Source organism: Drosophila sulfurigaster, chromosome 2R (genome assembly GCF_023558435.1).
Source record: "Drosophila sulfurigaster albostrigata strain 15112-1811.04 chromosome 2R, ASM2355843v2, whole genome shotgun sequence".
Classification (NCBI taxonomy): domain Eukaryota; kingdom Metazoa; phylum Arthropoda; class Insecta; order Diptera; family Drosophilidae; genus Drosophila; species Drosophila sulfurigaster.
The window spans coordinates 31928914-31956321 of NC_084882.1; the positions used below are offsets into that span (position 1 = coordinate 31928914).

Consider the following 27408-nt stretch of genomic DNA (forward strand, 5'->3'; position numbering starts at 1 on the left):
AAATGCATTTAACCGTGTATTTATTTTAGTCTTCGTTTTATTTTCAGTTTGAAAGTTTTTGAATCTTTATTATCTTGTTTAACTCAATCATTCACAATCAATTATGTTTAAAAAAGCACTGTGTTTTTATCGGGCTCAGCCGGTTCTGAAACCATTACAAAAGAACAGTGATAACAGATGAATTGAAACACCTTGTGCTTTGGTAGTACAGCAGAATTATCATAGATGGCGCTATAATAACTGCTGCCATCTATTACCTAAACAGAGTACAATTTGAAATCATTTAAAAATTCTATTGCGATTTTTTAAAAAGCAAGCAAAATTTGTATTTGTTTGTACAGCTAATGTAATATATTAAACATTTTTATTATTTGATTTTATTATTTATATTTGTCTTAATTAATTAATTGGTCATACTGCGTGTTGCAGAAACATGTATCCAAGCGAATCGGTAAAAATACTAAAAATACCACGAGTACATAATTCTGATTGAGGAGAGGTTGCCATTCGCAATCGACACAACGCGGTCACACTGCCAACGCTTTAGTTGATATTTGAGAAAATTTGAGCGTGTGTCTGTCTGCGCGTGTTTGCGGTTCGTGAAAATTGTTTAAATTCAATAAATATGTAGTAAAAAACTCTCAAAAATAAACAAATTACCGCATGTCCGGCCGGCTGCAATGCGATGAGTTAACCGTAAAAATGTAAATACAATAAAGGTGTAATTTTCGTTCGTGTGCAACTTTCCGCATCCACGACTACGTAAAGTGGAATAAAAGAGAAAAAGAAAAGAAAATATCCTTGCCCACGCAGGATAGGCGTACAAAGCAGACGCGAGAATAATGCGAAGCTGAATCTGAAATTGATGGCGCAGTCATAACAGTGAAATATAAAATCCAAAGCGAATGCATTTTGTGTGATTTAAAAAGAAAAACGAGTGAAATGTGCATCATGCAACAACAACAACAACAACACATTGCGTTGTGAAGTGAAAAAGCAAAGCAGAAAAGCGGAGAACAAACAAAACCAAACCAAACCAAAACCAAACAACACACAAACGCAAAGCGTGCGAGCGAGAGCGCAAGAGTAACCACTCTGCCTCCGTCGTTGTCGCTGCTGCCGTCGACTGCGTCGCGTCTGCCGTTCTTCACAACAAATTATCGTTTAATTTCTTTCATTTTTGCACAACACAACAACAAACCCAAAGCGGGTGACTTTTGTGTGCTGTGTGCAGTTTTTGTTGCGCTCTAAAGGGGGGAAAAGCGGCAGGAAGGAAGCAGCGGTGTTGCAACCACCACAGCAACCGGCACCGCACCCCATACTCCAACAGCGAGTGCGTTGTTATCAGGCGTTGATAAAACTCCGACAGCAGAAAGGTCGCTGTGTCATGTTTAGCTAAAGGTAAGTCAAGCAAACACCCACACAAAACTCTAATAAAGCGACCTCGCTCTTTAAGTCGCTTAGGAAATGAATATCAAAATTTGTAGGTTGATATTATACCCCAAAAAAAAAGCTAAAGAAAAACAAGTTTGCCAACGCTCTCGACGCCGTCAGCCAATTAAAGTTGCAACTCGAAAAAAAATATGAAAACATCGCCGGCTGCACTTCAGCGCACACAACTACAGCTACGCACTTACCACTACAAAGCTATTGCTGTCTGGCTGTGTGTGTGTGTGTGTGTGGAGCCAACTCGTCGAGCACTTTAAATATTTTATATAACAAAAACTGCACACAAAGTTCTCAGTTTTGCGGTATATGTATTTTTATTTTTTTGCGCCGGCAACTTTTGGAATTGAAAGCATAAGCATAACAATACGCCAGGGCGTGCCACGCCCCAAAAGCAAAAGCAAAAAAAAAGCTTTAGCCCAGGTTTTGAATGGGGGATCATGAGTGGGGAGCATGAGTTAATCTGCGCAGACAAAGCGCCGACAGCGACGCGACGTCTGCAACAATTCTCTGGCTGTGGTGATATCAACAACAACAACAGCAACAACAACAGAAGTAACAGCAAATGGCAACTTACAACACTATGCAGCAGAAGCTTCACTAGAACTGGCAATGAATCAGATAGGCAAAGAAAAACCCAAGTAGATATTTATGTGATTCAATTAGAAAAAGTACGACTTGACAATGCTCTTTAGCTGAAGTTCACATAAATTGCAGAACAGAAAGCGAAAATACTTAATTAACTTAATTGAAATTTGAATCATAAAGACACACATTTGAACTTCAATTACAATGTTAAAAAAAACTTACTTTCTTTAACAACTTTATAGTCATGATATCACAACTAATCTTCAATTATTATTTACTTAGTATTTCTAGCTGAGCTGGAACTATTAAGTTAGTTCCTTGTTAAGAAAATAAGCTTAAGTTAACAATTTTTTTATGTTCAACGTAACTTAAAGCTAAAGAGATTAATGTAATTAATGAAAAAGAAAGTAAGATAATAATATAATATATTAGAGGTTTTTGGGGAAAAGAACTGACCTCTATTATTTTTATAATAATTTTTACGCAATTTGTTGATTTTGACTCCAATTTTAAACTGTTCGAAATCGAGATTTTGGGAAACGCCTTTTACTAACTGAATGAGAATTCAATATAATATAAAAATCATTTGGTTACATTTTACATTGCTTTGGGCTGGCCTTTAATATCATCTCAGTCAATCAGGACACTAAAGTTTTTTATGTAAAAGATTCACACTTAGGGTATTTAGGATATTGTGCAGTTAGTGGAGACTAGTTGGCAACTAGAGTTGCAGCAATGACTGTCATAAATTGCAGTGGAATTCGGTTTAACGGTTTTGTTTGTTACATTTGGACGTTTTGTGCAATTGACGTAATTGCCAGCTAGACCCGGAGACAGACCCGGCCCAGACACTCTACACATGTATTCGCGCTCTGTCTCTGTGTGTGTTTGTCTGTGTGTCTGTGTTTGTAGGGATGTCTGACTATATAGCTCCGACTCTGGATGTTGCTGTTGTTGTCTCCCTGTTGCTGTTGCCATTCAAGCTCAAGAGCAGCGTCGACAGCTGACGCTCAGACTCAGAGTCAGAGTCAGACTCAGACCCAGACCTGTTTTCTCTCGGCCTTTTCATGAATTTACATTTTTGCATTTTCATTTGCATTTTCCGTTTGCGGTCGCTGTTTTGCTTTGCCGCTGTCGTGTCAATGGCGCATTTTCCACTTTTCTATGTCGTTCTGCGAGTACTTTTCATAATTTGCAGTGTGCTCCTTTTTTTTCATGGTACTTTGCGTCTATATCCAGCATTTGGCCAAAGTTGCTTTTAACAGCATTTTCGCGATACAACCATTTTTTTGCTCTGCACATATTTAATGAGCTTGTTGCGTAGTAGATTTAAAAACAAAAAGCTTTACGCAAAATTCTGTGAAAATTGAGCGTTGAATATTTGGAAAATGTGAAATTATTATTGCGTCGCTGGCTGGCAATTTGTGGAAACCTCAGGCAATTAAATTTTCATTTGCCAGCTGCCCTGGCAAAGCTCTCTCTCTCTATCTCTCTTGTCGACCACAACATTAAAATTTAACCACAGTACGAATCCTGCCGGAAGGCACTTAAGGACATGGGTTCCCCACGAAATTAATTGAATTGAGATACATTTTGCGAGCGAAACATAAAAAATACAAACATGAAGGGAAAAGGAAGAAGAAGTTTTTTTTTTATTATTGGTCACAGTCGAAACATTTATAATATTATTAGCGTGTTCAAGGCAGGAGAAAGGAGGAATGAGGAATGACTTTTCGGGTCCTTTAATGCCTGAAATGCACGCGAACAAGGTCGATGAGTGAGTGAGTCATTCAGGATCGAGATGAGGAGTGTAAATGGCACAAGTCATAAACTCAAATGGATTGTCGTTGTGTCCAGGGTCAAGAGCAAGAGCGAGCTGTTTATATGTTAGGCAACCCGCTGACTTTTCCGGGGTTTTGTGCCTGGAAAACACTTTATAACGAGTGGCCTCTCAGCACTTACAACTTCATTCGAATGTCTGTGTGAGCGTGTGTGTGGGCAGGTGTATGTGTGTGTGTGTGCTAATGAGCGGCACTTGGGCCACACTTAACCCATGTTAGGCCAAAAACCGAAAACCGCGCAAAATGGGCGTAACAAATGGGAGCGAGCACAGGTAGCAGCAGAGGTAAAGTGAGTCTCTGCTACATATTTTATGAGCACTTGACAACTCTATAAACAGAACGCTTATCACTCTTGACATTCTACACCTCTAGCTAAATACACACCTTTGTCGTCCAGATCTCCGCCTTCGCCTTTGAAGGCAATTTAACACTTAAGCCGCAATTTTCACACGACTTTAATGGCGCACAGTTTCATATCTGATAAACTTTAAGCTGCTCTCGCAGCTCGCAAACACTTCCACTCCCACTCCGCCCACTCATCTTTTTTTGCTGGATACATAAACAACGCCTCTTTTGGCCAACACAAACACAAGAGAGAGAGAGGAGAGATGAAGTATGACTGAAATGAAAGCATTGGCAGACAAAACTTTTTTTTTGCGCTTGTAAAAACTCCACAAAGCACATAGTCAAGCTGCTCTTAGACTTTACGAGTTTTTCTTTTTGCCAGATTATTTCACTACAGGGTATAATTGTTTTGACCCAAAGTCTGCACCGATTATTCGGCTAGTCAGCGCTTAGCCATTGTCTAGACTCTTGGGGGGAAACGCCAAACTGAGAAGTATCTCAGGCGAAACACTTGAGATTTATGTCTTTGAACTACTTGGAAACTTATAGAGTACTCCACAGCAATTGTATAGACGTAAGCACACAATAAGCAGAAGTACTCAACTGAATGCACATATTTATATTATAGATAAAGATAACAATAATGTGAGCAAACTCTGTTCTCAAATACTCTTCACCAACTGTAGCTGAATTTATTATACCTGTCTCTTGCTTACATACATTATAGGGTATGTGGCATACGTAGTACAAATACTAGATATTACATTTTCTTTTCACATGCTTGGGCTACAAAACGAAAAGTAAAGAAAAAGAAAGAAACAAAAAACTTTCCATTTGAAAAGTTTTTTTCTCTCTTGCAAGTTGCAAGTTGTCAAAATTGCTTTGACGTTTTATTAGTTTTCATAGTCGAGGCTCCTCTCGCACAGCTTGTCCAGAGTCAACATCGTTATCATCTTCAGCAACATCATCATCAGCATGATGAAACGTACAAACAAATTTACATAACATCAGCTGCTTGAAATATTGAAGGATGCTCCAAGCATTACCAGCCGGTTCCATAGCGTACTTCTCTCTCTCTCTCTCTCTTGCTGTAGACGCCGCTAAAAATAACAAAAACAAAAGCACAAAAAAAAGCAAAAAACTCTAGTGCGCTGACCAAAGCGAAATGAATACACCGCACACTCACACACACAGTCTGAATGGATTCATATTCGAAAATAGTTTGCGGCGTGTCAAAAAGCCAGTGACCGCATTAAATATTTCTTTTGGAACATTTCCAGGCAGCCCCAAAAAAGCGCGAAGAGATGAAATCTAGACTCGACCCGACCCTAACCATACCCAAGGGATTTACGTGTTTATGTCTAAGGGTTGCCAACGTTCTATTTTACCAGGAATTATAGAAGTATTTCAAAAAAAGGAAGAGCACGTCTTTTATTAACAGAGAATTAAATAACATTTCGTATTAGCATTATTTATTAACAGAGAATTAAATAACATTCTGTTAATTTTCAGCAATGATGTTAAATACATATTTTTTGAGGTTATTTAACAACAGAATAGTTTAACGTATTTTGTCTCAATACAATTAAATTTAAAATTCAACAGAATAAGGTTTTCACTTTTTATTAGTTGCTTTATTTCTAATTCTAGTGGAAAAAAATGTTGATGCAGAATTTCTGTTTCTGACAACCTTTTTGAATTGCAATGAAATGCAGTTGCAAATTGAGTTTATTCGTTTATTAACGATTCATAAAAATAGTCATCAAATCATTCCAAATTTATAACTTTTTTAATCCCTTTGAAGTGCATTGCAAGTTCGTCTAGTTTGAGCATATAAAATATTGTTTTCCTGTTGCTGTTGCTGTTTTTGTAGTTTTTGTTTTCTTCTGATGCCAAATGGAGCACACGGCTGTGACGCTCAATGAGATTTGTGGCTGCGGCTATTTTTGTGGCCAATGCAGCCAGTGTGTGACTATGACAAACAGTTCAAAAGGCCCGTTCGATTCGGTTGGAGTTATTTCTCTGCTCTGCTCTTTTCTTCGCTTTTTTTGTGTGTATTATTTCAATCGTGTATTTGTTATTTTTAGCACAAGCCCTCCACTGGACGAGACGCGCCCTGCATGAAGAGCTTCTCTTGCTGTTGCTGCTGACTATGGAAGCATACGTAATAATTAATTCAATGCAATGAACAAAACAATTTGGTCAACATACGACAAAAAAAATGGGTCAGCAATTGTGAGTGACCCGTCAACTGTAGTGGCCACGTCTTCCTGTTTTTTATGATTCGTTACGAGCTGAGTGTACTCTCATCATAACGATGCTATCGATAACCCGCCTGCTGTGTTGTGGACCACGCCCACACACTAGCTGGCATGCATCATCACTCCCACATACACACACTCTTTCACACATTGTAGTTGTATGTTCAATGTGCCCTTTGGCCTGTTGCGGCAAGCTCCGACAAGTTGTTGTTGCTGCTGTTGCTGTGTTCTGTTTTATTGCCGTGCAAATTGCTGCAGCTTGTGCTGAAAACTTATCGATTTGTTATGGCCACAGGCAGACATAACCGAAAACATTGCCAACAAATTTCATTTTCCTGCTCATATTTGGTCAACCAGCAAGACAGTGGCTACTAAAGGGGGGAGTGAGGAGCCACTCCCCCACTCGACTTGGCCAGCTCATTAAGCGCAATTACTTGCAAGTCAAACGCAAGTCTCGCTACTCTTCACTCGCCCCTCGCTGTTCATTGTTTTGCCTTTGCTTTGTAATTTAACCGATTATGAGATTGTTGACTTGCCTCGGCAAAAAAATGGGGAAGTGCCACAACAGTCGCAGTCGCAGCCGCCGGTGTCGATGTCGATGTTTATGTTGCTGCTATATACTATATATAAAGCACTTTTACGCGTCTTCAGTTGTGCGCCTTCTTATACCCTGTAGAACTAAACATAAAGAAGGTGTTCGCTCATTCGAGTTAATTATGCACTTGCATAAATCACATAAATTTATAAATAGATTTAAATACTTGAGGTACTTGAGTGGCTGAGATGACTTCAATTGCAAAGAGTACTTCAAGTATAAGTGTTTTTAATAATAGAGTGAGCATATTTCTAAAATTAAATACTCTTAAATATCTCAATAAAAATTGGGATTTCTATGCATAACAAAGTTAATCACACTTAAAGCTTATTATTATTCTTTATAGTATTTTTGTAATCTCTGATTTTTTTATTACGAAATTATAGATTTGTTATTCCTGTATGCTGTTTTACTATCATATATAATATAGTTGCATTTAAATTTTATTTCTGCCCTAAACTTAGTGAGAGTAGTCAAGCAAATTTAACAAGTTTCACAAGTTAAGAAAACAATAAAAAATTCAATATTATGCCAAGTAACGTAAACTAAGTAAAACTTTTAAAACTTGGCAAGCGAATGCTGAAGTTAAAAGCGAGTGTATTAAAAATTAAAAGTGTTCATATTTTTGTTACCCCAAAGTTTTGCTAAGAATATATAAAACTACTATACATTAAGTTTGTATCTCAGGAGGTATCTGAATAGTCGGACGCTTCCGGAGTGCAGTTTGACTTACTTGTTGTCGCGTCTTGTCTTGTTATTGTGCTTTATTTACATTCTGCTTTGGCGCTGCTCTTCGTCATGGTCAATGGCCGACGCATGGGGCATTATAACAGAGACAGAGAGAGGGAGACAGAGTGTGAGTGAGAGGGGGCGAATGGTGATGATGATGACGACTGTGTGCGGCTGGGGTTATGATATAATCTGCGGTTGCTCGACGACAGCGACTTACATATGAGCATTTCATCAGCTTTGACGCTGTTGCTGCTGCTTTTCTCCTTGTGCCTGGCTGCATCTGCATCTGTCTGTGTGTGTGTTTGCTCAACGCCCAGTCCATCATCCCATCCCATTGCATCTCTCATTTCTCATACACGCACTCACATCATAGATTATAAGCACTTTGCAGCTGCCAACGGCGGCTAAATTAAAAACGCACCACAAGAAATGAAATGCTAGCGCAACTTGCCAGCGTTCAGTTGAGTTGCGTTGCGTTGAGTTGAGTTCAGTTCAGTTTACTTGCAACTAACGGTGCCCCATCTCTTCACTGGAAAACGGGCGCGTCAACAGTTTTTCCATCCGTTTTTCCAGCTTTTTTTTGTGCATGTCAGCAGCAGCAGCAGCTGGGGGAGAGCCTTGTAGGTCCTTTTTTGAGCAGCGCACTGTAATTTACATAACACTCACTTACGCTTAGTGGCTGACCCAAATTTGAAGGCACTGTAGGCGCTGCTGTCGTCGTTCTCTTGCGGCGTCGCCATTGTGCGGCCCCATGTGTAATTAACTCAGATAGATAAAAAACAGCTGAGAGAGGGGAAAAATGTGGAGGATGGCACAGCCACAAAGGTCAGGGATTTTAGTTGTAGCTGAGCGCATGGTGAAAGCGAAAATATTGTAATGGATTTCTTTTACAATTTATTTTCCACTTGAATGACAGCTGCGCAGCCTTTGAGCAGGTTTGTTAAGCTTCTTTCATCTACCTGAATGCAACTGAATGGATCTGCATTCAGCTAAAGACTTTAAGTCTGCTTTCTTTCTTTCTTGCCTGCTGACTTTTAGCCAAATTCGTTGATTAACTTTAAGCACAAAGCATTGGCATTCATAATGTGTTGCTCGTAAAAAACAGCATTTAATTTGTGCAATTATCGAACGCTGCAAGCAAGCAATTTTAATTTTTGTATTTATGATTTCCATTTGCACAATTGCTGCTCATTATGTTTGCTCTCACTCGCACCTGTTTGTAAGGCACAACGAAGTGGAGAATCATTAATTTTGCCGTTGCAATCTCAACAGGGAAACATTTATCATCGATCCCCCACACACACACACACTCTCGCACACTCGGTTTACGCAATGAAAAGTAAAGTATTTATGTGGGTGGCGCCACAAACAACAGCTGATTGAACGGCGACCCGAGTTGCATGCTTCGCCTATCTGTTTGGCATTTCATTTGTGTCGCTTTATTGGGTCTGCTCTCAATTTCTATGGCTGCCTGCCTTTGGGGTTGCGTCTTGGTAACGTGGGCACCATGATTAATGAATGCTGAACTGCAGTTATGCAACACACACACACACACAGCATCCACTTTTAAGTACGCGTATAAATTTGCAGTTCTCTCTCACTCTATTGCTCTCTACAAACTTGGAGCTGACTCATGATGCCAACACACAACACTGGCAACGTTTGGCAGACGCGCATTAAAAACTTGACTGGCCTGTGAATTAGCCATGGTTGCAAAGTTGCAAGTTGCAAGTTGCGAAAACCCTTTGCCTTCGTCCTGGCTGTCAAGTGTGTTGTGTGCCGTGGCAAGTTTCCGCACAATTTCCATTGTGTGCACTGCGCAAAGTTGTTTTTATACCCGCTACCCATAGGGTAGAAGGGTATTATAACTTTGTGCCGGCAGGAAATGTATGTAACAGGTAGAAGGAGGCATCTCCGACCCTATAAAGTATATATATTCTTGATCAGCGTCAACAGCCGAGACGATATAGCCATGTCCGTCTGTCCGTCTGTCCGTCTGTGTGTCTGTGTGTCTGTCCGTCCGTCCGTATGAACACCTAGATCTCAGAGACTATAAGAGATAGAGCTATAATTTTTTTTCGACAGCATTTGTTATGTTTGCACGCAGATCAAGTTTGTTTCAAATTTTGCCACGCCCACTTCCGCCCCGCAAATCAAAAAAATCGAATAACAAGTGTAATTTTAAAGCTAGAGCTACGAATTTTGGTATATACAATAATTACTGTAGTAGTTATGATTCCTGAAAATTTGGTTGCGATCAGATAAAAATTGTGGAAGTTATTAAAGATATACTTTTGTATGGGCAAAAACGCCTACTTACTAGGGGTCTGAGTTGCTTTGGGTGACAATCTGGTACATTGTGTCGTCTATGGTATATTTTGAATGGTGTGCTGTATCGATATACCAAACATACCATTTGGTATATTTTTAGTATTTTTTTTAGTATTTTCGGTATATTTTGAAAATGGTACCGCAATATTTTGCCTTTATTAAAAATGGGTAGCGGGTATCTCACAGTCGAGCACACTCGACTGTAACTTTCTTTACTTGTTTTTTGTTCGTTTTTGGAGTGTTGCTGTTACAGCTTCCCTTCCGCTTGGCCAGCAAATCGTTGGCTTGGCATTTCGGGGCGGCTAGAGGGCTAGCCTGTCAGCATTTTGTCGATTGGCATTGTAATGGGGTTTCACTGTGTCGTCCTGCCAGCCTGGCTGCTTGGCAACTTTTCAGGCAATGCTGCCTGTGACCCACATACGTCTGCCACATTCCGTTGTGGTCGAGTTGCAGCTGCATCTCTTCTGTCCGACAGCTATTTTAATTGCTTTGTTTTATTTCTGGGCAAAATAAAGTTGTTGCTCTACGCTGCAGCTGCCACTTAAAGCGAAACCCGGCCCACATCCTGTGCTCCTGTTTCTGCCACTAATCGAAAGCAAATAAAATATAAAACACTATCGTAAACTGATATACACAAAACAATTAGGACAATTATTTCGCTACTCTGCTGAATACTGAATACTGAATACTCTTACAGATCGATATATAATAAATCAAAATCTACCTTCTGGCAGCGTATTTCAAAGAGAAACATTCCCAAGTTTGACAGCCCCTCACTTTTGATTAACGTAAACAGCAATCACAGCAAACATGAGCCACATTTTCTGCGGCTATGCAAATTGCAAAACAAACACAAAATCAATTTGTTGATTTCTGCTTATTTGCTAGGAACTTACTTATTTGTCATCTATAGATATGCCAAATGCTTGAGAATGTTCATATATGTATGTATGTGTATCTAGGCATTTATGTGCCATATAAAGGCATCCGATTTTGATAAATACAATTCTTTATGCGGAAATTCGCTAAACTGCGACCGAATGCTTTGCTATAAATCAGCTCATTAAACCAATAAGCATTTTATTTTTATGGCTTCAGATGAGTTCATCATGGTTCTATATACAAATATATACATATATTTAAAATATAATTATTTTTGCACATAAAAAGTAAAAGAGCTAAACAAATAATCATTTTATTTTTATAACTTCAGATGACTTCATTATTGAGTTATATATTTAGAATATTTGTGTTTTTGAGTGAACTTTGATTATTTTTGTTTTTTCATTATTGAATTGTGCAAAAATATACAACTACAAATTGTTGCTATAAAAAACTTAAATTCATTTTGAGATTTATTATTATGAACTAGTTATTACAATGAATTGTTTTATTTTTAAAGCTAAATAACCATTTTTATGGCTACAAATGAGAGTTCATTATTCTGTGTTTAGAATATAAATATTTTTGTACATGAAAAGTAAAATCATTTTGTGGTTTCGAGTTTCCTCTGAGTTAAGCCAATAATCATATATTTTGGTGACTAAAGATGGATTCATTATTGAATTAGGTGAACAACATTTGTAGTATTTGGAATATTATTATTTTAATGTGTGACAAATTTCGATTTGTGGTAAGCCAAGCAACCTTTTTGCTCGTGTCAACACAGGGTACAAACAGCGCCAGCAATTATGGCAATAAATGTAGTTTAATATACGAGATTTCAGCTTAACCATTAATTAGCGCCAAAGCGTGCGCCTCAAGCCCCCAAAAAAGGCAGCCACAACAACGACAACAACAACGATGACGACGACGACGACGTCAACGGCAAACCAAACGAATCGAAGTAAAAAAACCAAATGAAGCGTGAACAACAAACAGCTATGTTAGAGTAGAGCAGCAGCGAGTTAGCGTAGCCCAAAAACTCGCATGAATGAAATGCTCTGTGTGTGTGTTGTGAGTGTGTGTTAGAGTGACCACGCCCCTATTCCGGCGTGGCCGACGGCGCCACTCAACTGCTTAGCCGGGGTTTTATGAGCTCTTCCATATGCAGAGCACAGCTGTGTTGCTTGTTCGTTGTTTGTAGCCGGTTAAATCGTAGTCTGTTATTGTTGTTGCCAACAACAACGACACCGACAACGACGACACTTTGGCTAATTGCTTGTGGCAACACACAGCACTTGACCAACGTCTCGTCCGGCATAACCGATAAGCTGCATATTAGACAGCCTATTTAGCTGAACAAACCAAGGAAAGCAAACAGAGGGCGTGTGAGGAGGGAAGAGGGAGATTCAATTTCAATTATGAGAGAAGACAAACGAGTTGAGAAAATGCCAATGCGATATTCATATGTGACAAAGCAGGCATAAGAAAGTGAATAATCATGGAATGTGTTGAGTATGAATCAACTCATTCATTCTGTCGACTTATTGTCACGCTGCGCATCTTTCTTTAGTTTTCATTTGTTCTTCTGTTCGTTTTCTGCTTTATCTGCCATTCACCTAACTGATTAAATTTCCTATAAGTTTCGCAATTCGTTTTGTTGCTTCCGTTCTTTGCAGACAAACTTGGCAATGGCTTTTAATTACGATAACTTTGAGTTAATTGCTAATGAGTTTTGGCCACCTGCAGCACTTCTTGCCACACAATGTGGCAATTAAATGCAGCGACCGCCAATTTTGGTGTTGGACAACCAAATTTGCAAATTTGCAGCGCCAATCGAACGCCATTAAATTTGACAGAGTGCATAAAATGGATTTTATGGTGTCTCTACCTGCCACAACATTTGTGTACTACAACTTATTGGAGTGTGTGTGCGAGTGTGTGTGTGCTAATGTTGTTTGCCAACGCATTAACAAAAGCCTCAATCGGGGGCTCAACGTTCGCGTTACGCATACGACACGTGTGACGCGTATAAGTGTGTGCGTGTGTGTGTGTGTGTGCATTTTGCCAATTATCTTGCAGTCTCAAGCGCACTAAGTGTCAGCATAAATAATTGACTGACCAAAGTGCCGGTTGACGAGCGTCGAGACTCGGAGAGTTGACAGTCGACTGCCGTCTGTCAATCAAGACAGGCAATATTTTAGATACACACACTCTTAAATGGGTCGTAGTTTGTGTTTGCATGCAAATCTTATCGAGTTGACATAGTTAACAGACCGTAGCCGGAAATTTGATTGTAATTATTGCTAATATTTTTAGCATAAACAAGTTTATTTACAAGCTGCAGCTAGAGTAAAAAACTGGTTGTCAAACTGAAATTGACTTGCTGCTGTTTATCGCCCACTGGTCAAACAATTTGTGACACATTTTAACCGGCAATGAAACGACGGCAGCAGTCACAGATTACACTCGACTCGACTACACAATGAATCAAATATTAAATATGTGACAGCACGTGGCGTATGCGCAATTTCTATATTCATACAAGCCAACTAACATGGCAAGATAATGACTTGTTTTTGATAAGACATTCGACTTGCAATGAGTTCATTGAGCACAACGAAAAGTGAGCTATCAAAGACTATGATTCAGTGCACAATTCTTGAATCACTCGCACACTCACAACTTAACTTGAATGTGAAAAGAAAGCATTAAATATTAATAAACAGCTGTGCAGTGTTTATTCAACCACAAAAACCAAACACACAAACATTCACATTCAATTACAATTAGAAATAGAAATGTGCTGTTCAAAGAGTTCAACTTAATTGTGCACTAATTGACTTTATTTTTTGGTTCTATGTGCGGCGCAAAAATGAGGTTTTCTATTAAACGTTTCAATTAAATTAAATGGAAAACTTTTGCGTCTGTTTGGCCAAATTGAAAATTTGCATTTGACGCACAGCAAGGTAGATGCAAATGCAAACACATAAAAAAAAACTTTTAAAAATGCACTGCAAACGAAGCGGGAGGAAGATAAAAAAAAACAAAATAAAAAGACCAACACAACTCTCGAACTCGAGTCTGACAGCGACTGTTTGGCGCTTTGTGGTTGCAAGCCGCAAAAGCATTTAACCCACATTTGGTGTAAGGCAAAAAACTTTGTGTATGCCATTATGCAAAGAGCTCTGGATTTGGTTTCGGCTTTAGACTGGCTTCAGCTCCGGCTCAAACACCGGGTTTGGCTCTCGCTCTCTCTCTCTCTCTCTCTCTCTCTCTCTCTCTCTCTGTTGGTTAACTCGTGTGTAGGCTCAACTGGGGCCAAGCTAACTGTGCGCATAAAACGAGAAGAGAACGCGGCAAGCAGACGAGGCAGCGTCTAAAGTCGCTTAAATTGCATTTTAATTTGTTGTACAGTCGCATTAATTAGCCAAAGCCATGCACACAAAAACCTAAGAGCACTCCCCGCGGTACATGACAACTAGATAAAAAAAAAAACAACAAGTGGGAAAACTACTGTCGAGGGTGCTCGACTATGAGATATCCGCTGTCCGTTTCAGTAAAAGCAAAGCAGTACGTTATTATTTTTAAAATATACTGAAATCATATACCAAAATTACAAAAATATACTGAATGACATTCAAAATATACATTATAAGTATATCATAGAGTACAAAATATACCGAAAATACATACTTCAATACTACAAAAGCCATTCTAAATATACCATAGAGTACGAAATATACCAAATTGTATATTTAATATTTATTTAATATACATTATAAATATATCATAGAGTACAAAATATACGGAAAAATACTACAATGCACCAAAAGCCATTCTAAATATACCAAATATAAAAAATAATATATATATATATATAAAAATATATATAAATATAGTTCGAAATATACCAAATTGTCAAAAAGTATAACTCACTTGCAGTTTCTGAAATCTAGACTTGATATGGACAGACAGACAGACGAACATTGCAATTTCGGATCGGGTGATCAAGAATATATTTACTTAATAGAAGAGAGAAAGAAAGAGAGAGAGATGTCTTCTTCTGCTTGTTATATACAATTCCTGCATATATACATATCTCTTTGTACACATTTCCTATAGTGAAGAAGGTTATTATAATTTTTGTGTCTATAATACCCTCCTTTAATATGAATAGCGGGTACAACAAGATATGTACATTTGTATATGCTCGAAACACATGTACTTACAAATCAGCCAGTTGGTCCAATGTGTATCAAGTGACCAATTGGTGAGATGGTGGCCAAATGTGTGTGGCATTTGCATGGCTCCCGCGGCTGTCATTTGTTTGAAATATATGGACCGGCATGCTTTGTGGCAGGCGAAACCCTACAATGCCACACACACACACACAAAGCCACACAGTGGTGAGCTAAGTGAAAAGTGTTGCATATAATTTGCAAATACTACAACGAGTAAGCTGTCAAGTGTGTTGGCAAATTGTGTGATCGATTCCACTGTGCAACGGCGAGTGACTGCAGCTTGTCGCTTTTGACTTTGTGCGCTTGGTGTGAAATGTGTATCAAGTTGCCGGACATGAGCCCATGACCATGCCCCCAGACCGGCATGTCATTTCACAGCAGTGACACAATTTCAATTTGCAACACTTTAAGCCGCCGACTGTCGACTCTCCGCTGTCCGCCGTCCGTCTGCCCTGGAACGCCCGTTGCGCTTTCATGTGCAGCACGTGCGTGGGCCACATAAATTGCCGTCGAAATATATGTGCAGCAATAAATTAAATAAAATACAATACGAGTGCGATTACGATTACGAGCAACGAGTATGCTAAGTAAGTTATGAGTGCCATTGTTATTGTTGCTCCCTTTTTCGGTACTGGGTTGCAAGTTGTTGCTGCTGCTGCAGACAATTTGCACGCCACGTTGAGCCTTTGACGATGTCGCGTTGACATCATGGATGGCCGGATGGATGGCTGAATGGCTGGCTGGATGGATGGATGGTTGAATGAATGAATGTATGAATTAATGGGCGTGGTCGCATTTACATTTTAATGGAGGCCGTGTTGTAATTTATGCACATTGTTGCTATTGTTTACGGCTCGTTGTTGCCGTTGTGCTCACCGTTGTTGTCATTCTTATTATTGTTATCGTCATATGCCTACCCAAGGTCACATCGTGGGCAGGCTTCAATTTATCCCTATGGATAGGCAGCAAATGTGTCACAATTAAGGGATAAGACAATACCCTGTACTTTGTTGAAAGAGTTACAGATTTTATTACGAAATGAATGGGTTACAGCTTTCATTACGAAATGATTGCAAGCGATAGAAATTCGTATCGATAGTATGCACATCATATCGATAGTAATAAGTTTACGCATTCATCACACTTAGTGATAGCATTCATTATTCACAATATATGGTAGTTTAAATAGAGAATGTGAGGGTCACATGTCTATTTTCAATACGATAGATTAGACATACATATATCGATAGTATTACAATTACTACGATAGTACGTTCAAAAGTAGATCTAGTCGCTTTCCCATTACGAATAATTATGTTTGGATATACAATCTTTTATTTACAATATTATTTTCCAAAAAATATATAATATTTACAATATTTTAAAAATATTAGTTATGCACACATCGATAGTATTTCAAATTTAATATTTATTTATCGATAGTTCTCGACTTTATGCTGTTTATTTTATTGCCTTTTATTTGCAATCGATAGAAACACTTTTTGTTACACTTGCAATAACTTATTTCTGTTTATTCAGCCTAGTTAATACGCCCTTTTACGCTTCAGCGTAGTGAAAAGCGGTTTTAGTTAATCGATACTCGCTTTATTAGGCACACGCAACATTCATTTATCAACAGCTTTCCCTCCCCGCTCGTCGATGGCTTACCACAAACGACAGGTCTGCGGCTGATACATTGCCTGACCCACAGTGCAGTTGAAGGTGCCGGCAAAGTGTTCGTGGTGCGGCCAATTGCGATTAACGCGTTCATTGTGCATCCCGTGCTCGACATCCTGCGAACCTGCCGCAACGCCTATCTGTTGCATATTGGCGCACAAAAACTGCACGGAGTTAATGAAAAATAGCTGCTGTGCTGTGAATTTCCCAACTGGGCGTTGCTCATCCGCCACCACAGATTCCTTGTGATCAAAGTAGGAGGCAAAAGCCAAACGTAATCCAACCAAGTCGGCCATGCTCTCCGAGAGCTGCAGCTGTGGCACATTGTGTGCATTGCTGTAGCAGCTGATAAAGTTGTCGAAGTGCTGCAACACCTCCGAGCCGGTGGCGTTGTAGTTGCCTCGCGCATCGTAAACAATGTGGAAAAGGTCGAAGGCATGTTGCAACTCATGGGCAAGGATGAAGCCAAATTGTGCATGCTGATGCAGCATCGGGAGACGCACATCGAACAGCGGCAGCTGCAAGTAACCCTGCGGCACCAACACGGCATTCTGAAAGATTTTCACCGGCGATGAGCTGCGCTCAACAACTCCCGCCAGCTGATAGTAATCCTGTGAGGACCAAACGCTTGGCTTATTGCTAAGCAGCTGCTGCTCACGTCGATTGTAGAATTGCAACAGTTGCAACGTGTTGCCATAGAAATCATTGGGGCGCAATTGTAGTTGCTTGTAATACTCCAGCAGTTGTTGCATTGTCAGACGCGGTGGCAAGTTGCCTATTTTGAGGCGCAGACTATGCAATTCCTCCAGCACATAGGCTTGCTCCTGCTTGCCAAGTTGCAGGTGATTCTCGAGCAACAATTGCTCAAACTCAAAGCGTAATTTGTGCTGCAGTTGCTGCAGAGCTGCGTCAGTCTGTTGCCTTCGTTTGCCATAGTTGTGCATCTCGTAGATGTAGTGAATGGCAAGTGGCATGTGACCACGCAACAGTTGCACACAGCTCATCGATTGGCTCTTGGTGTCGCCTTCACTGCTCATGGGCAGTTCCGTGTTGAGTGCATAGATCAGCTTGAACATGAGGTAATAGCAGATTGTCTCATTCGAGCTCTGTCCGAGTATCAGTTGCAATTGCTGCAGATAACTTGCATTGAGCGAATGCACTTGCACCAACAGTTGCTCATCCGGCTGTCGCTCCAACAGCAGATTGCTGAGATAGTGTCGCCAATCCAATTGGGGCAAACGTTGTTGCAGCTGTGACAGCGTGCATTCGACCAGACTGCTGATGCTGCTGTTAACCGAGTGCAGCGTCAAATTGCCCAGTCGCCACTCGAGTTGCATGAGCTTTGCTGTTAGCTGCTTGGCACTTGATTTATCCAAGCCAAAGGCTAGATACAAATCCTGTATGCTCTGCTCGTTGAACGGCGTTGCTTCAGCGGCTTGTGGCGCCAACATCAGCACGTAATGCGATCCATTGTCGCGTCGCACATTCGCATCCTGACTGATAAAAACCCCATTGAGACCATACGAGCGCAGCTTGGCTAATGTGCCCCACCAATCGAAGTGCGATTCATTGCGCCAAGTGGCGCTTTGATTGCTCCTAAAGATGGGCCATTCGAGTTGCAGTTCTCCCTCCAGTAAATGCAGAAACTCGTTAATCGCAGGGCTGGTTAAGTCCACACAGGAAGCGTAATAAGCCCAAAGCTGTTCATAGATGCCGCCTTGCTGCTTCTCCATCTTCAGGACTCGCAGCAACTGCAGATTGTATTTGTATTCCATGTAGCCAGGCATATCCAAGTAGCTGTCCGAGTCGTTGTAGTTTTCACTCCATTTGCCACAGGCATAGCCATAGAAATCCTCGCAAGGATCGATGCTTTCATTCATATTCCGCAGCATTTGCTGCAGAAAGCGTTCGTTAAACTCTTTGATCTGACGCGGACGGACCAATGTCCAAGTGCACATCAACAGCAGCACTTGCAACTGACTGCGGCGACAACAACACTTCATCGCGGCAGCTGCGATTCAACTGCCTCGCCACAAAGCATATTTTGTGTAGCTTATCGCCCAGCTCGACTTATCGCCTAAGCTTTTGTTTCCATTTCATTTGCAATGGAAAAAGAAAAAGCAAACTCCGAGATAGTAACTCAAGCGAGCATCTCTCGCTCTTTCTCCACTTTCCACTCTCCACTTCATTTGCATCCTGTTGGCAATTAGTTCAAGTGGCTGCTATTGATTAAACGAAGAGCTCCTCTTGGATGAGACACACTCCATCTTGTTGGGCTCCGCATCTTGGGTTAATCCAATCAATGTCAAGAACTCAGTTCAGCTCAGCTGGGTTGCCTGTTACGCTGCTTGGCTCCGTTTCAAGTTGCCATCCTTCATTTCTTTTGCTTCATTCAATTTACTGCTTGACAATATCGAAATTCCCCAGGTAAATTGGAAAACTTGAGCAGCACAAACAGAAAAGGGCTTGAGCATCAAGTTCTCTTTGTGTGTCACTTTATAAACTAAAGCCATCAACTACTTAGCTCTACTATTCTGTAGTAATATAATAAAATTCGAACCGAGAGTAGCTCAACTATAATTTATTTAAATGTTGACAAACTTGAAAGTTTCTTTCTAGTTTATTAATTATTTAAAAATTCTTTTTTGTAAAGGGAAAAGTAATTTTAATTCGTATCTTAAAGATAACTTGCAACACCTAATTAATGTAGCATACTTTTAGGTTGTTTAAACAACGTCAAGCAAATTGGTTGCTTACAGGGTGACAATTAGTCAATCATTTACTTTATGCTTGTTGTGGTGTCTGATGATTATTGCCTTTGGCGTGTGTTGCTCTTTAGCTGCTTGCTTTGGGTGTTGTTAATTTTCATTAGCAGTCTCACACCCACGTTGCCATGTTTAACACACCTGATGAAACTGATGCTCTGACATTAGCGTCATCCATCACGACTTCCACTTGGCTTTGATTAGCGCAGCGCTGCGATAAATTGGGGGAAAAACACTGCTGATCAAGCATGTAATCTTTTTTCATCTCGTTAAGTGGGTCAAATCGATGCATCGATTTTTTTATTTTATTTTTTGTCACTCTACGAAATGAGAGAACAATTTGTGTCACATCCTGTGACAAGTGGGAAATGTCGAAAAGTGCCGTTGTCCGTTTTCGAATGTTCGCAGTTAATGGAAATGTCATTTGCCATGCAATTAGCCAAGTGATATAAATAGTAAAAATCACAAAAAGTACTCAGTAAATAAATTATGCAACATTAAAGTTAAAAGTTCGTTTAATCAAAAGGTAGATTAAATAATGGACAAAATGTTGGTTTTAATTAGTCGTTTTACAAATTTTGTGCATATTATTTGTTGTGCAATCAAAATTGAAAGCATTTATTGGTCACAGCAGGGTTAATTGCATTTTGCCTCAAATTAAATAATGCAATTGGCAAAGTGGCAAACAATGCTAAAAGCTGTTGGCCAATGAAATTCAGATCTGAGCAAAAATCAAACACAAATAAATTGACAATTTAGCCAACAAATCGATAAACAGTTTAGACATTTGCCACATTAATTGCAATTGCAAAATCAAAGAGTAAAATTCGATGGAAATTCCGAATTTTAAATAAAATAGATAACATTGAGTGCAGCAATAAAATAATAATTTGATTTAAAAGTAGTTTAAAACTTAAAGAGATTTAGCTATAAACGAAAAGTATTATTCGTATTATGAAGTTTGTGGTGCAAAATAATTGCTTTATTTGATATTATTATTATTATTCTGAAACCCACAAAACAATGTATGCAATGCAATCATTATTTCCGCCCATTAGCAGCAACTACTCGTATTTGAAGTGATTTCCCCCACACAAAGTGCAACTGAGTTGCCATTTCCCTTTTGCCACAAACTTGATGTAATCCTTGGACTTGAAACATGGTTGGCACCCGCACAATCCACTTAATGTCGAGCTCGGACTTGCGACTTGACCAGGGCCACAGCAAATACAGCTACAAGACTCGTGTAGCACGAGTGGAAATGTTGCAATTAAACGACAATAAGCTGACCCTAAGCCAACGTTCGTCCGCAGTCGCCCGCCCCCCTTCGACGCCCCATTTTTGTTTGCAATTTGCAATGTTGCTTTGAACAGCAGTTGCCAGGGCACAATTCAACAGAGGTTGAGGTTAAGATGTGTACTAAGTATACTATGTGTGTGTACCTAAATCAATGGCAATATAATCAACATTTCAAGTTGCGTCTAAGAAGTGAAACAGGGAGTGTAATCAGTTGCAACATTAATTAAGACAGACAAACAGGACATGGTCATGTACAACGTGCGCTTGCATTTTCCTCAACACAAACTCAAAGTTAAGAGCAGCACGCTCCACTTCATATACAGACCGAGAGAGTGAGTGAAAGAGAGAGAGAGAGTCTGGAGGTTTTCCCGAAAAGTTGCACAGTTCAATTGAGTTTGGTTGAAAAGGCTGTTGGCAATTGATTGAATTGCTTTGCTCAGATGTTGTGCCATGAATGGAATTTATGTATTCAACAGTCGCCCACATTCACATTCACATTTATCAATGGGAGCAAAGTCCTTTAAATGTCAGACAAATGTCAAGCAAAAAGTTTCGAGGCACTCGAGCGTATTCCTTATAGTATTAATATGATTAAATGTAACTGCAGAGGCTGAACGACAAAAAAAAAAGAATAACCCACATATTTACTATGCTCATACAACACGATTTGCACATGCCTCACGATTTACATAACGAGGGTGGCATAAAGGAAATATGTGTAGTAGTCAATAAATATGACAACTCTTGGAGTGCACCTCGCAGAAAATACACACACGCAGTTATTGGAAGACAAACAAGTAGAAAACAAGCAACAAAAAATGTGCCAAGCGACAACGACGACGACGTCGAGAGGAAACGGAAATGCCAAAAGGTCCATGAAGTGCGTGTGTCTCTGCACATGTCACAGCGAGTAGCGAAGACACGTAGAAAGCGACGATGAAGTAGAAAGAGGGGGTGACCATGTTGTTTGTCAAAACGATGTCAATATGCAGACAACAACAACACCCAAAGCTGACAGTAAACAAGGGAGAAGGAGAAAGAGAGCGAGTGAGAGCGACTGCTACACAAGAGGGATTTAAAAAACAAGAGACAATATCGTGCGTGTGCCACCATTTTGACATAGATAAAGAGCAGGTCGTGATGAGGGCGAAGACAATGCAACTGCATAACAAGCAGCTGGAGCTGCATCTGCAGCAGCAAGTGGCAAACGATGCGCAGAAAAAGGCAACTTCAAAACACACCATAATACAGACACCCTACAATTATAACACACTCAAGTAACGACACCCTACGATGAAGACACCCTACAGCAAATTTCAATTGCAACTTTGCTCCTTAATCAGAAATGAATATGCCACACTTAAAGTGTAAACCCAGCTTGAAGTAGCATTTTGCTGTATCTCAGCAAAAGGCAACTTAAAGAAACTCTATGATAAAGACACCCTACAAATCACAATTGCAACTTTTGCTGCTTACTATCGTAAGTTGAAGTTAATATGCCACACTTGTAGAGTATTTCACACTGCAGTTGAACTAATTTCAGTGCATTCGCTGCGCGTTTTATCTTCCTACAAATGATAAAAAATAATAAATTGCAGCGCAAGTGAAATAACTGCATGGAAAATAACTCTGTTGATGAGCTTTAAGGACACACAACATGGAATGTGTGTGTGTGTGTGGGTGTGTGTGTCGAGTGACAATGTTTGCCACCCACACACAAATGTATGCACAAGCTTTAGCTTTGGGGCGTGTATCCTTGCTGAATATTGTTGGCGGAATGTCTTCAATGATTTATGGAAATGTGCTCACAATTCAGAGAGAGAGAAAGAGAGTCAGGCAGGCAGCAGGCAGGCTGGCAAGCACATTCATGAAAAATTAAGGTTTAATGAAGCGTTCGTCAATGGCCTGCGGGAACCTGAACGATGTTGGCTATCACATCCTGTCAGATCCTGACATCCTGTTTTACAACAAGCATTGCAGTTTTGTGAACACATTGCATTGTCCTCGTTTTCGTATATTTTTTTGGGTGTGCCCGCATCGAATTCACTTCCTGTTATATAGTACATATAGCTAGCTAGCTAGCATTACAGCCGCAAACCAAACCAAACGCTAAACACAATGCAAGCTTTGGACACGTAGAGCACAGAAGCCAGCATCCAGTCCAAGGAGCGAGCCTGCAGCTCAGCCAAGCAAGCAAATGGCACCAAGGACAACAAACGAGCGAACAGATTACTGGACCTTAGCTGCTCTTGCTCTATAAGGAGGAAGGAAGAGGGGAAGAGCAGCCATAAGCACTTTAGGGCAGCATCCGGTGGCATCCACACAGCTAGCAATTCTCATCGTATAGCATTGCAAAAATTAAGCGCATTTAAAACCCAAGCAACATTCGTTTTGATTACGTCTCTGGATATTTTTACAGCTCTCTCTCTCTCTCTCTCTTTCGCTGCCCTCCGGCGAACAGCAAAATCGATATAGAACTTTAGACTCAACAATTTCCCCCTCTCTCTATCTCTCTGTCCCTCGCTTATTCTGCACGTTCAGCGATGTTGCCAACTCGTACCTGTCTCCCAAAAGGATGCAAAGGGAATATTATATTTGCTCAATTGTAGCGGCACAACGAGCATCTAAGCTCTTAATCAGCTTTCGCTGTGGAGTCAAACACACTGCTTGACTCGCTCTAACAATGCGCTTTACAGTATCAAATACTATATAATGCAGCATATTACAAATATTATATTTGTGGAGCATGAAGAGCTCATTTGAAAGCTTGAATTTATGCAAAATCAGCAGTAAACACAGTTAGCATAGAAAATGATAGACAGCAGTTTTAACTATTACTTAAAAAAGTAGCTCTACATTTTAATGTAGAATTTAGAATATCACTTTACTGCGAGTCTCTTAAAATATTCCAAAAATATAGCTGTATTTTGTGAAACTTTTTACTTCAGTAAAAACATTACGAGAAAGAATAATAGATTCACTGTAAATATTGAAAATTTGAAATCCTCTAAAATATCACCAAATATTCACCCACTCATAAACTACCGAAAACTATAGTTTGAGCTAAGTCTTTGTATAAATAGCATAGCATAAGTTTGTCATTAAATAGCAATTTTATAGACTTATATTTATTGCGATTCTCTCAAATTATTTCCAAAATTATGATATCATCCATAAGCTATTGAACGCTATTTTTTGGCTAACTCAAAATTTAGTAAATTTTAAGCCTGACTACGAGGGGTAAAAGCAATAGATTCGCACTGAATATTGAATATTCTAGCTGTAATGCAAGTCTCTCAACATTCATCCGGTCATAAAGTATCCTAAATTATAGTTTTGACTACCTCCAACTTTAGAGAAAACAAAACTTTCAGTCTCACTAGTAATAGCAATAGATACATATATTTTTTTTCAACTTAAAGATGCCTTCCTTTCTGCAGCTATATTTATCTGAGTGCTTGCTAAAATTAAAGAGCATCCGCTGTACGTAAAAAGATACTCTAAGCTATGCGAACGTTGGTTTATTTTTTCGCATTTTCTATCTTTAGTACGAGTATCTGAAAGTCGTACAAAGCAGCGCACTATTTTGCAGCATTGATCTGTTACCTTCGAATTGTTGCAATATTTGATTTGCTATTTGCGCTCACAATTGTCGCGTTGATTGAGGCAAGGATTGTGGATGATGTTGCTGTGCAGTACAGACACAGTACAGTACAGATACTTTTATACAATGCACGTACGTTGGCAGATACTTTGGATACACATGTGTGTTCGTCGTTGTTGTTGATGTTGGCTCCGCATTTGCCATGCATGGAATATTTGTTGCTGTGCAAACTTATTGCCTTGCATATTTTAATAAGTCAACAACAGCGACGAACTTATTATTTAAACATGAACAAATTAAATGCGAAGAAAAGCATAATAATCAAAGATGAAAATGCAAATACCAAATAATAATAATGGCGCACTTCCTGCCAGACAGAAAGTCAGACACAGCTAGGAGCATCCTTTAAAAGTGAGTTAACTCCGACGTTGTCGACAGTCGTATTTGCAACATTTCAATTATGCCGAGGATGTTGCAAGTTCATTCGCTGGCAAAGCGTCAGAAAAGCTGTTGTAGCTAACATTTAAATTCGCGTTTTCATATTCCTTCATTTTGTTGTGTTGCGTTGAGTTGAGTTGAGCCAAACGCAGCAGGCAAAAGGAGCGCATTTAAAATGCTGCGAATTTGTGAGTTTCCCACGCTGCCTCATGCCTCAAGTTCAGGCAGCTGCCAGTTGCAGATACGAGGTACTTACCGTTGCAAGCTCAGATGCAGATACCGAGTCACAGATACAAATAGAGAACGAAAGAGAGAGAGAGAGATATGGCTGCTGAAACAGACACAGATACAGATACAGATACGTTTGTTGCGCCATGTGGCTGCTTGCTCGTTTTGTTGCCGAGCGCGTAATTATTTATTTATTATTCACGGGTGTGTGTGTGCGAGTGTGTGAGTGTTTACATTCCTTTCATACTTGTATTCATACTTTTTGCCTTTTTATTTATTTGACGCAATTAATTAAAATTGTTGGCGTTTGTTAAGGCACTTCTGTGTGTTGTTTACATTTCATTTTGGCAGCTTGTCGATGATATTTTTACAACGTGTGCACATTTTCATAAAATATTTCATTGTTTTCAACTCTTTGCGCATTAAAGACACAAGAATTTCTATTAAATGTTTTGTGTTTTCTTAGCTCGCCACACACACACACACACATGTAACAAGCGCCTTGAGATCTAGTCTGCTGTTTGTTTGCCAAGTAATTGAATCAAATTTCACATAAACGACGTGGTAAATAAATAATTGAGTAACCCTTTGGATATTAAAGCAAATAAATACGAGCTGACTTAAAGCGAGTTTAAAGATGAATTACAAATTTCCATTACAAATAATTTATTTTTGCAAATATCATAAAGTCAAATTTCAGCAGCAGAATAAATTTAAATGTTTGCTGAAATATGACACGAAGTTCATAACCAATTTATTTGCAATATTTTGGCGAAAAATTGGATTACCAAACCACGCTGAAATTTGCTCTAAACTTTTATTTGATTGCTATGTGTGTGTGTGTGTGTGTGTGTGTGTGTAGATGTACTTTGGCAGCAATTCAACGAGAAAGTTTAGAAAAAGCCCTGCAAATGATTGAAAGGTAAAAGTTGGCTGGGGATTTTCATCTCTATTAGCTAATTTAAATAAGTGCAAAAAAGTGCGTATTTCAAGCGTGTCGTATGTTTAATTAACATAATTGCACGAGCCAATCCAATTAAACTTTTAAAAGGCATGAAAAACTCATGGGAACTTGCTCAAGTTGACTTATTCTCAACGCTTTTGAAATTCCAATTAGCTCAACTTTGCCGCCAACACGTTTTCCTCACCTCATCTCAACTCACTTCACTTCACTCCCTGAGTCCTGTGCAGGTCTTTTTCCCACTCATAATTTGTGCTAGTTTTGAATTCTGATTTGAGCATTTGGAATTTAGTTGGAAAGCATTTACAAGGCCTGTATTGCAATTTATTTATAAGCTGGTCGATTGCTATTACAAAACAGCTCAAAGACATATCCAATATATTCCCTTATCAAATTATAAATACGATTTGCAAATCGTAAAAGAGGGGAAAAGAGAGGCAAGGAGCAAATGCAAATGCAAAGCTTGCAAATTGCATGCGTTGTGTAAGAGGGAAACCGCAAGAATCACAAACCTGAGTAACACAGAAATGTGGGCGTTGTTGTGACGTAGAATGCGAGGAGCACAGGAGCGGTTGAGTTGCTTGAGGAGGGGCCCAAGAGGGCGCACTTAAAGCAAATGAATTTTAATTACGCGCATTAAGTTTGCATAATACAAGTATTAATTTGGCTTTCGAGTTGCATTTTACGAATGACAATTTAATTGCGTTTCAGTTACACATTCAATCATCATTTATTAAATGCCAGTCGTAATTAATACTTCATTTCACTAATTACTTTTGCCTAAGCAACATCATAAATTATACATCCAATCGATATGAATTATTTAGAGCAAAGACTGTCCGCTTTTTTTTTCGTGTTTGTGTTTCTGTTTGCCTGTTGGACGTGTATGAATAATAAAGAAAGTTTAAATATTTGTAAGCTGCTCTGCTGCTGCTGCGTTCCGGCTCTGGGATTGAGCAGCAGACATAAATAATTACAGAGACTAAACGGTCACTGCAGAGCACTCAGAGCTCAACTCATGAATATGTGTGAGTGAATGCAAATGAATGGGGATTGTGTGAAATGTCGGATGTGAATGCTGGACAGCCAGCAAAAGCAATTCGATTTACAGCATTTCGAATTTGACGAATGTCCGGCAGGATATTAGTTGTTGTTGCTGTAGAGAGAGAGA

At 39.5% G+C, this 27408-nt stretch overlaps 2 protein-coding genes across 2 annotated transcripts in view; one reads left to right on the forward strand and one right to left on the reverse strand.

Annotated features, from left to right (window-relative positions):
- Positions 1-542: 542 nt before the first annotated feature.
- LOC133835893 (uncharacterized) overlaps positions 543-27408 on the forward strand; it is a 36759-nt gene continuing 9893 nt past the window's right edge. The window contains exon 1 of the mRNA XM_062266051.1: positions 543-1401. The gene's annotated coding sequence lies outside the window, so the exon portion shown is untranslated. The remainder of the gene's footprint in view (positions 1402-27408) is intronic.
- On the reverse strand, positions 16680-18952 carry LOC133838760 (neprilysin-1-like). The gene has a single exon (XM_062269984.1). It carries the CDS (start codon positions 18943-18945, stop codon positions 16930-16932), a length of 2016 nt encoding a protein of 671 aa, XP_062125968.1. The 5' UTR covers positions 18946-18952; the 3' UTR covers positions 16680-16929.

What these genes read in the sequence shown, in the direction of transcription:
- LOC133838760 (XM_062269984.1), bottom strand. Translation starts at nt 18,945, where the DNA reads ATGAAGTGTTGTTGTCGCCGCAGTCAGTTGCAAGTGCTGCTGTTGATG.